At 36.0% G+C, this 18,392-nt stretch overlaps 1 protein-coding gene across 2 annotated transcripts in view; it reads right to left on the bottom strand.

Annotated features, from left to right (window-relative positions):
• The window catches only part of LOC138692843 (discoidin domain-containing receptor 2-like), a 1,078,796-nt gene that overhangs the window by 191,457 nt on the left and 868,947 nt on the right, over positions 1-18,392 (bottom strand). For both annotated transcript variants that reach the window (XM_069816116.1, XM_069816115.1), the window contains exon 6: positions 1,728-1,875. In XM_069816116.1, coding sequence (XP_069672217.1) covers positions 1,728-1,875 — 148 coding nt within the window. The remainder of the gene's footprint in view (positions 1-1,727; positions 1,876-18,392) is intronic.

Below are 18,392 nucleotides of genomic sequence, written 5' to 3'. Positions count from 1 at the left end.
ACTGAGAGGGAGAACTTAAACTGAGGGGATTCGACCCGACCCAGCATCGGAACTGGAATCCGGTGTGACTTAGCGTCAGCAAGCAGAGCTGAAAACCCGGGTTCGAGTCCCGATGCCGGAGAAAATTTTTGTCTATTCTATCCATCCTTCATCATAAATAATCTTGCCAAAAACGTTTCTTAAAACACCGGGGATTTGGTATAACTTTTTATTGTAATGAAAGTTGGTTATACGTAGTTATTAAGAAGATTAATTCCTTTACTACCATAAGTTTCTGAGCCATGCTGACAAACGTGCATTTAGAATAAGTCTATATAAGAATCCAGTATAGGGCAGCGAAATTTGTTAAAGGTAAAAGAGAAGATGGAAACGATACGATAAAAGAACTTAAATGGGAAACTTTGGAAAACAGACGTAGGAAAACTAGAATAACATCATTGTATAGAGCACATCTAGGTCAGAAAGCATGGGTAGACATAACGGCTCGGTTAGAAAAGCCAACGTACTATGGTAGGAACGATCATGATTTTAAAATCAGATGTAGGAAACAGAAAACGGATGTAGGTAAATTCTCATTTTTAAATAGAACTATAAATGATTGGAATGACCTACCTGCAGCGGTCTTTGAGGGCTGTCCTTCCTTAAGGAGATTCAAGAATAATTTAAAAAGTTGTATATAAAGAGAAAATTAAAATTAAGGTGACATTCAACATTTAATTTTTTTTTTTAAGGTGACATGTATTTATCTAGGCTGACGAGTTTACTTCCTTGGTTTGAATTGTAAATTATTTAAAACTAGCGTGTAAGATGGCCTTAGACTAGAAATGTTTAGTTTAAATGTAGTTCTGTTTATAACTATGCATAAGGATGTAATTATTTGACTTATTTGAACTGTTGTATCAGTGATGCGAGGTGAGTCAGTGAAGTTATGGTTTTACAGTGCAGTGAACAGTTCCGATCAGTGATAATTTATAGCGTCAATGAAATGTGTTCTATAGTGTCAGTGAAATGAGTTACAGAGTGTCAGTGAAATGTGTGCTAAGGTGTCAGTGAAATGCGTCATAGTGCCACTACAGGGAATGAGATGAGAGTAAAGTGAAAGACTATTGCAACTTATGTAGGACCTATAGATAATTATGTAGGTTGTATTGTAAAATTAGGTATTTTATTTTATGTTTTATTATTATTGTGTTAAATTGTATTGTGTATTATTATTGTATTGTGTGTAAAATTGTATATGTGTTGTAAAATTGTATTGTGTATTGTAAATTTTATTGTGTATTGGTTATCATTTTATTGTGTATTGTTAATATTGTATATACCACTGCCACCGGGTGCTTGCCCACTTGCAGTGTAAATAAATACATACATATATATCTTTAGTAGACTGAAATACAATATCGCTATGTATTAAATTGTTAATAACTTTATACATTGTCATCTTTCAGAAACACAGGACTACGTTATCGTAAACTTCATTATTCAATTATAAATATGCCTATTCAATTCCATTTTAAATCTTGCATTCTGACCCAAAAAAAGTTATTAATATACCGTAGTATTAATTTTCTCTTCCATTTTAGATATCTCCTTTCGATGTTTCAATTATCTTCTCGTCAGTCTTCCGCTGCATCCATGTGTGTTTGCTTATTATAAACCGGCTCTTGGTATCGCATTGTGATATTTCGATGGGGGGCTATACTAAAGCAGCCGATACCGATACGCACCGTTCCAGTAGCAGCCGTAGATCTCGACCCTCATGCAGACCGTTCGGCGGTGGTAGCTGTATGGTAGAAACCGGATCCTGCTGGCCCACACTGGAGGATCAAGCTCCCGCTTCGACCCCAGGTAAGTGTTCGAATTCCCTTCAATCACCTGCAACAATAGAAAGTAGGCATGTTATTGTGTGCATGAGACATACTGCCTGAAAGAGCCTTATTCTAGCCAGAAGAGAAGCTATGTATTCTAGTCATTTTAAGTCTTCTATTATCCCTTTTGATCTAAACCTACACATATTTGATATTTATACTATACTTATCGGACTCAACATGCCTTTAAAATTGCTAATAATATTTACTTATTCTGGTAATTACTTTGCGCAATTGTCTACTTTACTTCTGATGAATCATTCCTTAGTGAAGTAATTTTTAAACTGTGATCCGTGGATCCCTGAGGGTCCCAGAGGTAATAGTCAGGAGTGCGAAAGTCGGGTTTGAAACTGAAATTTGATTTTTTTTATTATAAGAATATAATGTAATTCCAGCAATAAATTTATCTTAATTTTCATAAAATGTAATTACTGGTACAAAATTCTTTTATTAAAAGCTAATTTTTATAAAGTTTGTTAATTGAACTTCAGTTTGTAATCTCTTGTAAAGTAAAAAATAGATAGCGTATATCCCGGTACACGAAAAAAATTGTCTTGTCTTGTAGCCTACTCAGCAAAAGCATGAAGTTAATGTGTTAAAGAGGTACGACAAAATATATTTATCAGATGATAAGGCTCCTGGAAATCTTAAGTTTAAGAATCACTTCCTTAGTTTGTTGATCCTTGAAACACCAACTGAATATCTCGAAAACATCATTTCGTATGATCCAACGCTTTTATTAGCGCTCCTCAGTGGTATTCTACAAACGGAAGCCTAACTAAAACAGTAGCCTAAGTACTATGATATAAGATTACGTTTTTATTCTTCTTAACATGTACAGTATTTCTTTTGCAGCATCCCTCATATAGAATAATTAACTCATACCGCTTCCTACATCAACAGACGGTTTTTCTTCATACTCAGAGCTTAACTCATACTCAGTTCATGAGGGAAGTAGAGTAACAACAGACTTTCCAGAATAAAAATAATCTTACTTTATTGCAAATCTTAGAATAGACCGAAACACATTTATTCGAGGATTAGATCCTCTTCCGGTGCCCGGGAACTGAGGAGGGTCTTGATTTGTTTGCATGTTAATGCACTGTCTTGACTGAGCCAGTAATGAATCACATTAATCTGAAATATAAAATTGTGACTCACTAGCAAGAGGTGTACGTTTATTACTCATAGAGCAGAACTACCAGGCAAAACTGGACACCCCTACACTTCAACTCAGCCACTAATAACTACAGTAATAACTCCTGCATTGCGAAGTTGATCACCAGAACTGTTTTACAGTTTAGAATAAGACCACAAAGCGACTAACGTATTTCTTAATTCAACAATGAAAACGAATCAAAATTGTTTCTATATAAAATGGCTAGAATGTAGTTGGATTGAAAGTATCACAGCACACGCAGGTTTGATTCTTTTCCCACCTGTTTTGTGATGGAAGGATCATGTTGGAAGAGATAACTCATCAACCAAACATTTTAACAGGAAGTAAAATATATGTATTGAATTTTTAATGTTTACAAACTTATTATCATTCACGTTTTAGATTTGGACAATCTTTCATGAGAACTAATGTGGTAATCGCAGTTTATTTATAACAGTTCCCAAAAACTTCATTCTTGTTTCAATTGTTTTATATTTTTCTTTGTTATCGTGAAATGTACAAACATGTGTAAAAATGAAACAATTTTTGTTATATCTGAAAACAATTTTGTGCGAGATCGTGCGTATTTGCTTGGTTTCCGCACAAAACCAATCCGTAGAAAGTCTAAAATTCCACATTCAGTGTTCCCAACCTAACACACATAACAATTTCCCTCTTCTTACCGCTTAAGTGATATATTGATTTTATTGTTTTAGGCTTTTAACATATTATTTTTAGAGACGTTCAATATGGTAATAATTATAAATTGGAAACTTACCACTGCAATTTCACCTAAATTGCACTCTTAATTATTGTTTTTAAATAGCTATTTGCAAAAATTAAGTAAACTCTACAACTCCACTAAAGTTACTGCATTCATGATGCAAGTAACATTAAGGAAGCCGTGAAAAAAATCAACAAGATTCCAGACTCATCATAGACTGGGGGAAAAAAAAGACAGACGTATATCACGGCCTGCTGGAGTATAGTAAACACAGAAAACATTTTAAAGCAACAATGTTGAAGATAGACATTTTTATTTTGCAAATTTGCCGTCATTGAACAGAAACCAAGATGGAGATTTCATTGCAACTAATTAGAAATTCCTCTTTCAGGTATGTAATAAACGATCTTCGCACAAAATAATGTACGATACACGAGCGGTATGTTTTCTTTCAATTCTCGGAAATTAAAAAAGCTCAACTAGTTTCGCTTTTTCAAACTTTTCCTGGAACATGAAAACTTCAACATAACGCTCTTGTAACGCATATTACTACTTCAGTGATACAAATCTCTCATAATTATAATTAACGAACTTGACTCCTTCTGGGTTGAATTCCAATATTTTCATTCACTTTCTGCTTTTTCATTCTTCTTTTAACCTCTCCTTTGATAGATCTTGCACACCAATACCTGTAGGGGAGAGGACTATTCTATTGAGACACACATATTGGACACTAGACATCGACACATTCGTGGGCCTCCCATAGCCTGGGGTCAGCAGAGCATAGTGGTCTTCACATACAGGACAGAACATTAACAAGGAACAGCCATCCATGCTAAAGGCCGCATTCGAGCCCACGAACCATCGGACTGCGCCGCCTAAGGGAGCGCATCTTAGACCGCATAGTCACCAGACCGGAAATTACGAAATTTAGAACTTATTATTTATTTGCAGATAGGAACTGAACAAGGGTCCTCGAGCACCTGGTTGTTGTGCATTACAGTTTGGGATTAGAGTATTTTGCTCGCTCTCGTATTTGCTACATGAATTTCTTATTGTGACCATCAAAGGCCTCTTGAGAATTATAAAATTATTATATTTATCTGCAATGACAAGGAAACGGGAACAACGCCCCTTTAAGAAGGGAAAGGAGCCTCCACCCTGCAAGGGCTGGGCCGACAACACAGCCCGGCATCGAATGCGTGACCGGCTAGTCCTTAGAAAGTCGACAGGATGCTTTATATAAACAAATATAATTATTTCGAACTATAGTGAACAAACAAAATGAAATTCAAGTCACAATCATTATTGTTGTTTCACTTAAGTGAAATGTTCATCGATCCGCAACGAACGACTTGCCTGCTCAGCAATCCAATCTGCCCGCCCATCCTCGCTTGATACAATATCGATGACGAAAGAGTACGATGATCTCAAAACGTCGGAAATCTGGTTCCTGAACGGCCGCGTACACGCCCTCAGGAAGCCACTCCTATCTTCTGTTTATATTTGAAGGGACTGTCAGATTACCCGACAGTTGACAGCGTTGTCTTAAAGATTTAATGAACCGGAAGCTGTTTGGAGAATAAACAAACCCTTTTCTCACTTTGTGTCAAAAACGACAGTGTTGACAATATTGCATCGTTAAAAAACGCTAATCACTTCAGTGTTGGAAGTTCTTCAAACATTCCTCGGCGTAATTAGTAATTCATAACGGCTTTATCGACCGCTCTGAAGGTGATTTATATTACCCGGGTCGAGGTCAGAAATGGAAGTTACGTACACGTCAGAAGAACGCTTTCTCAAACTAATTCCAGGCACACCCACGTTCCGCGTCACATATTAAAGGCCTGGCTCTATCAGAACACGCGGTGGGACTCGTAGCACTGGTGTGGCGGCCAGATCCGCGGGTTCAGTCCTAGTCAAGCCCAGCCAAGAGGCAGAAAACAGTGATACGCGAAGAAAATGTACCACACAAATACGACGTAATGCCATTCACAGTAGACTACTTTACCTCGGAACATCATACAGTTTAAACTGCTATCTTCCAGAAATTATATACTTACTTACTGGCTTTTAAGGAACCCGGAGGTTCATTGCCGCCCTCACATAAGCCCGCCATTGGTCCCTATCCTGAGCAAGATTAATCCAGTCTCTACCATCATATCCCACCTCCCTCAAATCCGTTTTAATATTATCTTCCCATCTACGTCTCGGCCTTCCTAAAGGTCTTTTTCCCTCCGGCCTCCCAACTAACACTCTATATGCATTTCTGGATTCTCCCATACGTGCTACATGTCCTGCCCATCTCAAACGTCTGGATTTAATGTTACTAATTATGTCAGGAGAAGAATACAATGCGTGCAGTTCTGTGTTGTGTAACTTTCTCCATTCTCCTGTAACTTCATCCTTCTTAGCCCCAAATATTTTCCTAAGGATCTTATTCTCAATCACCCTTAACCTATATTCCTCTCTCAAAGTAAGAGTCCAAGCTTCACAACCATAAAGAACAACCGGTAATATAACTGTTTTATAAATTCTGACTTTCAGATTTTTTGACAGCAGACTGGATGATAAAATCTTCTCAACCGAATAATAACAGGCATTTCCCATATTTATTCTGTGTTTAATTTCCTCCCGAGTATCATTTATATTTGTTACTGTTGCTCCAAGATATTTGAACTTCTCCACCTCTTCAAAAGATAAATTTCCAATTTTTATATTTACATTTCGTACAATATTATCGTCACGAGACATAATCATATACTTTGTCTTTTCGGGATTTACTTCCAAACCTATCTCTTTACTTGCTTCCAGTAAAATTCCCGTATTTTCCCTAATCGTTTTTGTATTTTCTCCTAACATATTCACGTCATCAGCATAGACAAGCAACTGATGTAACCCGTTCAATTCCAAACCCTTTCCATTATCCTGGATGTTCCTAATGGAATACTCTACAGCAAAGTTAAAAAGTAAAGGTGATAAATTATATACTTACAGTAAATACTTAACAAATAAAAAACAGATTGTCAAACTTTTGACAGGGTTCTTGTGGTGTGTTAAACATGAGCCGTTAAGAAGCTATTATGTCATATACATAAAGTCAGTACTTTTCACAGCGATTTACGGAACTAGCAATTACTTAGAAGAGTCGTTTTACATCAAGATATGGCTTACAGTGTACTAAAATAATATGTTAATTGCAGTCGTCAGAAGAACCTTAACAGCAGCCAGCCTGCTTCCCCTGATCCAGGGTCACGTAGTTATGGAGTTCAAGGACTACACAGCCCGCCGTGGCCTTCATCCCAGCTAAAGTTAAGAATACTGGAAACTGAAGTAGACACAAAGGGTAAGTGTAGTCTTCGTATTAAAACGGAGACTAAACTGAGAAAATTTTACACTAACAGTGTCATGTTAAAATAAGCAATCTTATGTAATAATTACTTTCAGCAATATCTGGAAATATCGACACTTTTATATTTGCATAATATTGTCTAAGATTATACTCGAGATCCTTCTTTGGTTGTAATTTTAGAATCACCATAGCCTATTCCTTTTTTGAAATTACATAATGCGAGATATATTTAAGATTCTTCCTCCAACTGCACAGTCTCATAGGGTAGAGAATGTCCCGCTTATCTTCTTAAAAATCCATTTCCATTGTCATGACTTTTGATGCTAACTTTTTATTACATTTCCATGTTTCAACACCATATGTAACAGTACCTTTCAGTATTGAATTATATATTTGCAATTTATTTTCCCTTGTTATAGGCCTATGTTTGACCCATACAATATCATTCAGCACTGCTGTTACTGTTCTGCCATTAGTAATTCTGTTCCTAATATCAGCTTCTTGTCTATTTTCTTTATCTATTCAAACCCCCCAATACTCAAATTCTTCACAGTCTTTAATAAAATCTTTCTGATCTTCCAATATTAAATCCTACGTTTTTATTTCACATCCCATATAAAATGTATTTTTCTAGATTTACTTTCAAATTCCATTTATCATATTCTTCTAACAATTTCAGAAACATAATTTCCATGTCTTTATATTCTTGTGCAATTACCAAAAATATTAATAATCACAAAAAGTCCTAGTAATTTACCGATTCACTGTACAGAAAAACCCAATAGTAATGTTTGTTCCAATGTAGGTATATAAAGAAGCATATAAATGAATATCAGTTAAAAATAATGTAAATTGTGGCGCAAGGAACTTCTTACGTAAAACGATACAATATTTTATTAAGATATTAATGAAATGCAAACCACTTATCATAGAGCAGGCATGTCAATTGATGCCCACAGGAGCAAGCGCGCGCTTTAGAGCCCAAGAGAGCCTGAGCGCTTTACAGCGGAAAGGAAAGAGACAGACGAAAGAAGTAATATATGCCGCTTGGTCGAGCTATATTCAGGGATGGCCAGCACAGATTCAATAGATAAAGGGAAGAGAACTTATTAAAACTGTATCCATGTTAATTTTTAGAGTTGCCTGAGAAGTATAAGTGCATTATAAGAATGTAAGTTTTAATTTTAATGCTCATTTTTTTATTCAAAAGAAATATTTTCTCAACTTTTCGTATAGAAAAGTGAAATTTTCAGGTATAGGCCTATTTATTTAGTAGCCTTACAGAATGTTTTCGTAAATCTAATATATCGTATATACGTATTACTGAAGATAGTGTATTGAAAATTTTTAAAATATTCGCATGGAAATTGTTTGTAAGGAAATGAATTAAGAAAGCAACTACTGTTACATCATAAGCAAAAGATACGTGCCCACGTGTTGTAAAAATGTCAGCTCTATAGCTTCAGCACATTTCGAGAAAATAGTTTAATATTTTGATGATAGGAAGTTGCTCACAAATATCACCTTAAAAGCATAATGCGATAAGAGTTTTGTTATGTAATATTAGTTACACTTAAAACAGATACAGTACCTAGGTAACTTTGCTTTGTACTGTAATATTGTTTTGATTAGTTTATTGATTACTTTTGTAAGGCTAAAGATACCATCAATATAAATTCCAACTCATCATGTCATACTCAATCTCTTTCTTTGGAATATCACTTTCTTTATGAATGATGTGTTGCATGCACTTAATACAGTATAATATTATACTACTATGGAATTCAAGTGAATATTCCTTCTTAACTCTTTATTATGTTATTAAGATTTAAAACACAAGTGCAATATTAAGAAATCAGTGTTAGTACTTTTGTTTTACAGACAATATAGTAGTAGGTTTATTTTGCCTGGCAGAGTTAAGGCCATGAGGCCTTCTCTTCCACTCAACCAGGTTTCAATAAAATACATGAGATACAAAATTTGATTACAAAACAACACAAAAGAAAATACCTTAGAAATTACATAAAATATAGTAGGAAATTACAATAGACAAGATCAGTTACATAATATAAAATTACAAATTTTCAAGATCAGTTACATAATATATAAAATAAAGTAGAAAATTACACATAATCAAAATCAGTTACATAACATAAGGGGAATACACACACACACACACACACACACACAAACACAATTTATAAGATCTAAAATGCCCGAGACAAATTGGACGATTAATTTACTTGAGATATATTATTCAGTTAATATACTAATTGGAGAATACATATGGGTGACAAGACATAAAATGTTGATTAGCAAAGTCCTACTAAATGGCATACAAACACAAATGATTAAGTAATATATGAAGATATAAAAAAAAGAAAAGAGAAAAAAAAGAAGAAGAGAGAGGAGAAAAAAAATAATAACTTGGTCATTTAAGACTATTAGGTAATATTAAACAGAAAGAAGCCATATAAAAATAACGACATGAAATTTCACGTTCCGTTTGAAGTTTGTGCACCACTGTTTTCTTAATCCAACAGGTTGCTTATTCATATACACAACCCTTCCTCTTTCCATACTTAGCGCTTACTCCCGCGCACGACGTCAAGGTCAGAAAAATGCGCTTGCTTTGACATCACTGTCATACAGGGATGTAATTTTGTAAATGTGTTATTATTAACCACATACACCAGTGATAAAAGTTTTGTGAATTTTTCATTAAAAACATGGAAGTTAGTGATTCCAGTGTAATGTCCCCTTAATTTCGGATATCTTCACTGCATTTATGATCCAGTAATGTGCAGCCTGCTATAATTGAATCATAAAGATGTCATTAATTTACATATAATTTGCTTACAGGCATCATGGCACAGTCCTTAAGCATTCCGAACTATGGGCTCTATCTGGAACAGAGCTGTCGCCACACCGGACATTGTCGGCACCGCCGCGTAGCAGCCAAGGGCAGCGCCGCTGTTGATCTCGATGTTTCGTGCTCTGCAGACGCGGCTGCACGGGTTCCCAGCCCTTCATTCCCAAATCCGCCCCTGCATGAAAACCGTTTTAATCTGCTGCGAGTCGTCTCATTACCCCACTCCTCCTGCCCGATGCTCTTCTGCTCATTCCTTGATGCTTTCCTCTTCCCCACGTGCATATCTCATTTCGAGTCACGCGATCCAAACTTTCCCTTTTTCCGCTGCATTTCCAAGTTTCACTACAAGGCCTTTGCTTGTCAGGCTCGCCGCACAACACATTCCGCAATTGCCGACATCTCATTTCAAGGTAAATTTATTTTAAGAAATTTCAGGATGCCACAACGTGGTTGAAATTGAAAAAAAAATAAAAGAAAAAGAAAAGAAAGAAAAATAAATGCAGACAGTAATTATTTTAAGAAATCTTAACACTCAGATTCTTGCAGAGCTTCAGAACTGTACTGCAAAAGAATATAAAACCCATAAAAATATCTTGACTGTAAGCGAACATAAGAACACTTCTACGAAAACAGCGCTGTACAGCTGTCAAAAGAAAAAGTGCCCGCTCTTTAGACAGTAGGCCTAAGTTCCCTTCGGGTATCTCCGCTACAATTCGGAGACAGGCGATGTCACATGTTGTTGGACCACGATATACAGTTATAATTAAAAAAGGATTCTACGTGTTACACTTATAGCGTAATGGTAGCGTCCCGGACTGGTTTATTCATGAGGTCATGCGTTCGAACACCCCCCACCACGAGTGCTTTTATGTTCTTATTTGTTTTTAAGATAGACAGAAAATATAATTCCTGCTGTCTCTTTTATGACTGTTTTAGTAGACCTAATTAACATCAGGTTCATGAATGCATTGTGTAATGACTTTATCATTATTTATTATAACATTATGGCTCCAAATGGAAAGAAAGAAAGAAAGAAAGAAAGAAGGAAAGAAAGAGAGAGAGAAAGAAAGAGAAAGAAAGAAAGAGAGAAAAAAAGAAAGAGAGACAAAGAAAGAAAGAGAGAAAGAAAGAAAGAGAGAAAGAAGGAAAGAAAGAAAGAAAGAAAGAAAGAGAGAAAGAAATAAAGAAAGAAAGAAAGAAAGAGAAAGAAAGAAAGAAAGAAAGAAAGATAAAAAGCGCTCTATAGGCCAATTCCGAGGAACCTTAGTATTCCTGCACAAATAAAACTTTGTACCAAAAACGTTTCGCTGGTATCCATGTTATTTAATGAAGCAAGCATTTCCTCGATCAACATGATGCATGGAATATAACATAAAATTAAATTATAAATTATAAATATTCTTGTTCTTGTCCCCTTGGTGGTTGACATAGCGACGTATATTATTTTTAGGGATAACTTAGCACTGTGTAACTTGAGATTAGCGCCAGCGACTCTGTGACAGTTGCCTGAAGACTATCATACTATATGAGGAGGGTGTCGTGTTATACACAAGTTGTGGAAGAAATGTCGGGGTAGTTGTGAAAGAATGCTTCATTGAAACTGGAGATGTCTTCCAGCCCATGGAATCCTCCAGGGAGTTGGGTAGACTCGACTCGTCCTAAGTTAACCAAACCCTATTATTGTGTTTGTACCGGCGACACGCACTACTCCATTTAGGCACGTGACAGGAGCGAACAGGAGAGAAACGCACGATCTGCTGGGGTGGCCAGAAGAAGTATGTATCAAAACTATCAAATTACGACTCCTGAAATTTCAGTACACAAAGACGTACATTTCTGTTGCAACGAGCTCTTTCGTTTCAATGCAATTTTTTTCTTGTAAATAATGCAACTCTTTCAAATTATTAACTTACTTACTTATGGCTTTTAGAGAATCCGGAGGTTCATTGCCGCCCTTACATAAGCCCGCCATTGGTCCCTATCCTGAGCAAGATTAATCCAGTGCCTATCATGTCATCCCACCTCCCTCAAATCCATTGGTGTTGTTCCCTCCGGCTTCCCAACTAAAACTCTACATGCATTTCTGGATTCTCCCATACGTGCTACATGCCCTGCCCATCTGAAACAAATTATTAACTAATAAAGTAAACTAACATACAGAATATCGTGAATCATAAAACTTTGTAACTTACTGAATTATGAAGGTATAACATTTTTAATATGACATTTCATTTCTTGTATTGAATTTCTTTTCCTTGAAACGGACGTTGTACGAGCCGCAGGAGACTTCTTCAAAGACAAACGCACATCACCACTATTACTTCCATTCTGAATTCTGGGGCGCTAAGACACGTGCAAATTATAACGACTCTGAAGAATTCATATTGATCGTTCTTAGATTACATTCCATTCGTTAGATTTAGGGTCACCAGGCAGTGTAAATCTACTATAAAAACAGTAGTTCATATTTTGTTTGTATCTCATAAACTTTAAAGCTATTCCATTAAACATTTTAACACAGATTAAGGAAACTCTGGTGAATATCCTCCGTAAATGTTAATGTTGTAGTTAACACATAACAATATTTTAATCAGACCTTTAAATAAATCTTGTCAAAAGGAACTGAAAACAGTGAGATATAATTGACCATTTTTATCATAATTAATGGAAGGGTTGGAACGTACAAGCATTATTCAATTTTGGTAACTAGTAGCATTTTCTTAGGCTAGAAATGAGATATAATCTTATCAACAAACAAGTAAAATATTCAGCACTTATGAATGAATTCTCTAGTTGATGTGTGTCAGTTCCTGTTTTCAGAAACGTATGTTTCTTACTATTACACTTCTGTGAATATTGAAATAATTGTGAACAACCTTGCTTTTAGCAATTTGTTAAACTTGTTTCCTGTATTTCAAACTTGAGACAAGTAAGTAAAATCATGGTGAGTACGCCATAATAGTAAACAAAACACTACGACTAACCAAACTTCGCCACAGAGGCTGAAAATGAAAACCATTCACAGCTAAACAATGCCTCATCTAGGCCTAGTACAGAAACAGTAGATATGAGATGGAACAGGTCAGTCATGTAACTGTGAGGAAGACAACGGACTGTTTTCGTGATAGACTGGGACATTGTTTGGCTGTGAATGGTTCTTATTTTGAATATCTGTAGTCAAATTTGGTTAGTGATAGTGTTTTGTTCAGTTTTATGACCTACTCAATATAATTTTACATACTTATTTGTCGAGTTTTAGGGGAAGGTTGCCTATATCGTACCACTTTTCAGTCTTTCTTTAGTTATTTCAAAATGGGAAGGAATTTAATTACATATATTGTTAGACATTGAGACAATAGGCCTACCTTCTCCAAACGAAAAAAAAAACGTTTTAACATTAACTTTATTAAACCCTTTGGAACAAGAAACAGATAGGCATACATTTTCGGGTTGTCTCAAACTTAAATTTGGATATCTCTTCATGACTATTTTTACCTTTTAAATAATGGAAACAATCTTATAATACTAGATGTAATCAAATGCATTCATTAAACTAACTCAATGTTTCAATAAAAGCTTACGGAAGAGTAACAAAATCTTATATGAGAAATCAGAACTAATTATTGAACAGGATTTAATACAGCTGTTGTCTTGGGCGAAATGTGGAAAACTGAACGAGTATCAGTTTCTATTTGTATTTCATGGAAAATTCTCCAGATGGTCCCTGCATGCAATACTTTCCTCAATATTAATAGTGGTACGATTTCGGCGCCGGTACGATTTAGGCTACTTTCCCCTAAGTCCACGAAAGAAGTTTAATAAATAGTTAAAAGACATGAAACGGGTGAATGGGTAAAATTTCCACACATCCATACGTAAAATTTAATGGAGATTCGAAATATGTAAATTTTAATATAGGGTGCCATTTCAAAATGAAGTTTACTGTCACATCCTGTATCCCTGAATAACTAATTTCTTTCGAACACCGTTATCATATTGTATAGTTTATCTCCAAAAGCTTTTGTATAAAACTTTTTTTTTTTTTTGTAAAATGAAAATATTTAAGAAGAATAAACTTTTTGAACACACTGTATAGGGTGTACGATATACCGAAGTAAGCCTAATTGATTCCGGTCCTTGGAAAGCCAAGCCAAGTCGAGCCAACGCTATATAGAATGAGTACTGATTACTGATAAGTGGGAATTGAACAAATAAAACATATCACTGGGGGTAGAACCCGAAACGAAATAAAAAGGTAGGCTATGTCGACATATTAAGAGGCGTGTTTACATTATCAAAATACCGCGATTGAAGAGAAAGAAATGTAATAAATCATCTATGTTTACAAGTAGAAAGTAGTGCAACATGAATATTAAAACGGATGTTTTGTATATTCTTGAGACCTGGAAATGTGGGTGTCGTAGGAAACGAAAGGGACTGCGGAGCGTCCTTAGCAGTTACACAATTCTTCGTTTCCCCCAACACTCACCAGCCGCCGCCAACTCAACAAACAAAACAACTGCACAGCAATTTTTTTCACGTTTCCTTTTCACGATTCTTGAAACCACGGACAATGCTGTTCAACAAAGAAAATATTTTCCGCAAAAAGTTCCCATCGCAGACTTGCATCGGCGTGAGTTAGCTTGTCATGAGATGAATACCATTACAGGAGTATGCAAATAGCCTTCAGAAAACTATACTGCACCTTCCAAGAAATCCACAAGTGGTGACTGTTTGTTCTTAGTACATTCGAAAGGAATGTGATGAAACCATTTACAATGCGCCCAAATATCAAGATACATTTCCTGCCCTAACCTGCACGCAGATTTTGATAAAGCAAAAACACAATATGCATTATGTCACATGTAAATTATGGTTTAAGTACATGAACGTAATTAACTGTGTGTAAGGTCATACGCATATGTATTCGTACACTGTAATAGTACGTCATTAGTGTCGAAAATTGATATCTTGAATTTTTAATTATATTTATAAGTATTTAGTTATTTATAACGAGAATACAAACACAGCGCTTATGTGTGAAGCAACGAACAGTGAAAACGAAAGCAAGTTGTAAACCAGAGTCTACTGGAAACATTCAGCTGCCGTATGAAGGCGGCAAATTAACAATCTTTGTGCGAGATCGTGCGTATTTGCTTGGTTTCCGCACAAAACCAATCCGCGGAAAGTCTAAAATTCCACATTCAGTATTCCCAACCTAACACACATTACAATTTCCCTCTTTTTACCGCTTAAGTGACACATTGATTTTACTGCTTTAGGCTTTTAATATATTATTTTTAGAGACGTTCAATATAGTAATAATTATAAATTGAAAACTTACCACTGCAATTTCACCTAAATTGCACTGTTAATTATTGTTTTTAAATATTTGCAAAAATTAAGTAAACTCTACAACTCCACTAAAGTTACTGCATTCGTGATGCAAGTAACATTAAGGAAGCCATGAAAAAATCAACAAGATTCCATAGACTGGGGGAAAAAAAGACAGAAGTATATCACGGCCTGCTGGAGTATAGTAAACACAGAAAATATTTTAAAACAACAATGTTGAATATAGATATTTTTGTTTTGCAAATTTGCCGTCATTGAACAGAAACCAAGATGGAGATTTCATTGCAACTAATTAGAAATTCCTCTTTCAGGTATGTCATAAACGATCTTCGCACAAAATAATGTACGATACACGAGCGGTATGTTTTCTTTCAATTCTCGGAAATTTAAAAAGCTCAACTACGTTTCGCTTTTCAAACCTTTCCTCAAACATGAAAACTTCAACATACCGCTCTTGTATATAACGCATATTACTATTACAGCTGCATAGTGGCGTGTAAAAACAAAATAAATTAATTTTATTATGATGTACCGAAGTACATAGCGTCGTTGTTCCTGCAATAACTCCTATGTGCAAAATATAAAATCTTTCAGGAGGAACGAAAAACACATTTATTCATCCTATGGCAGCCGTACATAGGAGACTGTGAATTCTTACATTTTTGAAACAAAGAAATATAATTACATATAGGAGATTTTATTATTTGCTGTATCACTATTTAAGTTATTTAACAGAGCAAAAATCTGAAAATCGATAGATATGTCACATAGGAGTTATTGCAGGAACGACGACGATATGATATTTCTGTGCAGGGATTCTGCATTATCATATGATGAAGGATGGATAGAACAGAGAGAAAGTCTCTCAGGCACCGGGACCCGAATCCGGGATTTCAGCTCTACGTGCTGATGCTTTATCCACTAAGCCACATAGTACGTTGGACACTGTGCCACTGTCACATAATCTGTGACACAGTACACAAGGGTAGGCCACCAAAGAGAAAACTGAGAGGTAGAACTTAAACTGAAGGGATTCGATACGGCATCGGGAATGGAATCCGATGTGGCTCAGTTTCCGAGGAATACAGGATGGAAATTAGTTACTAAAAGGAAGGTGGAAAATAGTAAAGTTTGGAGAATGCTGAGTTTGCAGAGAAAGACCTACCCTTGAGCAGAGCACTGTGAATGAATGAACGAACAAACGAACGAACGAACGAACGAATGAATGAGTACTAAAGTAATGGGCTTCATCAGAAAAATAAATATATATCAATAAAAATTTGCATTTGTAATATACCTCATGTTTCAGATATTTAGGTTAACATTAAGCTATAAAGAGGGAAAAAATAGTTCCACAAAATTAAAATGTTTTAAATTTATCAGTCAATAATTACTGCTAGTAACAGTTCCAAACCTTCTCTCGTTGAAAAATATAAAGAAATCGAAGTCTATAAAACAGTTCATGTATGGAAGTGAAGCTTGGACCACACATAAATGTGACGAACAACGAATGACTGCCAATGAAATGAAGTTTTTAAGAATTGCATGCTATACTAAATTACAGAAGAGGAAAAACACAAAGAGGCCTATTCCAAAGTAATTAAAAACTTATCTTTTTAGAGGAAATTTCATAATTATATAGGTACAGAGATGAAGTCTCACATACTTGGAAGAATTCTACGCGAAGCTATAATTGTACTAGCCTCCTTTAGGAAAAAGATCTTTGGGCCGTAGCTGAAACGATGGAGCGAGGCAGTAACAGCCACTAAGCAAGAACTAAGCAAACATGACGCCGGGCCGTAGTCGTAAAACATTTACTTACTTATGGCTTTTAGAGAACCCGAAGGTTCATTACCGCCCTCACATAAGCCTACCATCGGTCCCTATCCTGTGCAAGATTAAGCCAGTCTCTACCATGATATCTCACCTCCCTCAAATCAGTTTTAATATTATCCTCCCAGCTACGTCTCGGCCTCCCCAAAGGTATTTTCCCTCTGGTCTCCCAACTAACACTCAATATTCATTTCTGGATTCGCCCATACATGCTACACATCCTGCCCATCTCAAACGTCTGGATTTAATGTTCCTAATTATATCAGTTGAATAATGCAATGCGTGCAGTTCTGTGTTGTGTAACTTTCTCCATTCTCCTGTAACTTCATCCCTTTTAGCTCCAAATATTTTCCTAAGCACCTTATTCTCAAATACCCTTAACCTCTGTTCCTCTCTCAAAGTGAGAGTCCAAGTTTCACTACCATACAGAATAACCGGTAACATAATTGTTTTATAAATTCTAACTTTCAGATTTTTCGACAGCAGACTGGATGACAAAAGCTTCTCAACCGAATAATAACAGGCATTTCCCATATTTATTCTGCGTTTAATTTCCTCCCGGGTATCATTTATATTTGTTACTGTTGCTTCAATATATTTGAACTTCTCCACCTCTTCAAAAGATAAATTTCCAATTGTTATATTTCCATTTCGTACAATATTCATATACTTTGTCTTTTCGGGATTTACTTAACTACACATTTCCAAAAACCAAGGAACTCAACTATGGACTCCGGTTCTTGATAAAGTGATCAACAATCCGCTAACCGTTAGTTCGGCCGAAATCACAAAGTCTAAAACTGTAATGAGGAATTAGCCGGCAGCAGAAGAGTAATGCTTGTGACAGAAGGTCATTGAATCGCTCTTTCATCCACCACTTCAGGATACCCCACGTGGAATTGCCTGTGGTCCGTAATTACAGAGATTGTAAATGACAGAAACCGCACAAAGGACTCTTAGTCTTATGGTTCATATTGTTGGACAATGAGCGACATCACGCGAGCATTCAGAAGAGCGAGGAGCGCTCGTGTGAGGAGCGGCATCCGTTACGGCGTGACGTGTGCGGTGATGCAGGGTTGCGTCTGCCAGATAATGCGGAGCACAGGGCCCGCCATTTTTCTTTCTCCATTCCACCACCTCGCGTTTACTGGGTTACGCGGCTTTGATGGAAGCGATTCTGTGACAACGTGGAGCTAAATTTAGTCTGCTCCAGAAATGCGAAAGCCTAG

The sequence above is a fragment of the Periplaneta americana genome, chromosome 17 (assembly GCF_040183065.1).
Source record: "Periplaneta americana isolate PAMFEO1 chromosome 17, P.americana_PAMFEO1_priV1, whole genome shotgun sequence".
In the NCBI taxonomy this organism is placed as follows: Eukaryota; Metazoa; Arthropoda; class Insecta; order Blattodea; family Blattidae; genus Periplaneta; species Periplaneta americana.
Note: the sequence above shows the minus strand (reverse complement) of the source record. Positions and strands in the feature narration are given on the sequence as shown.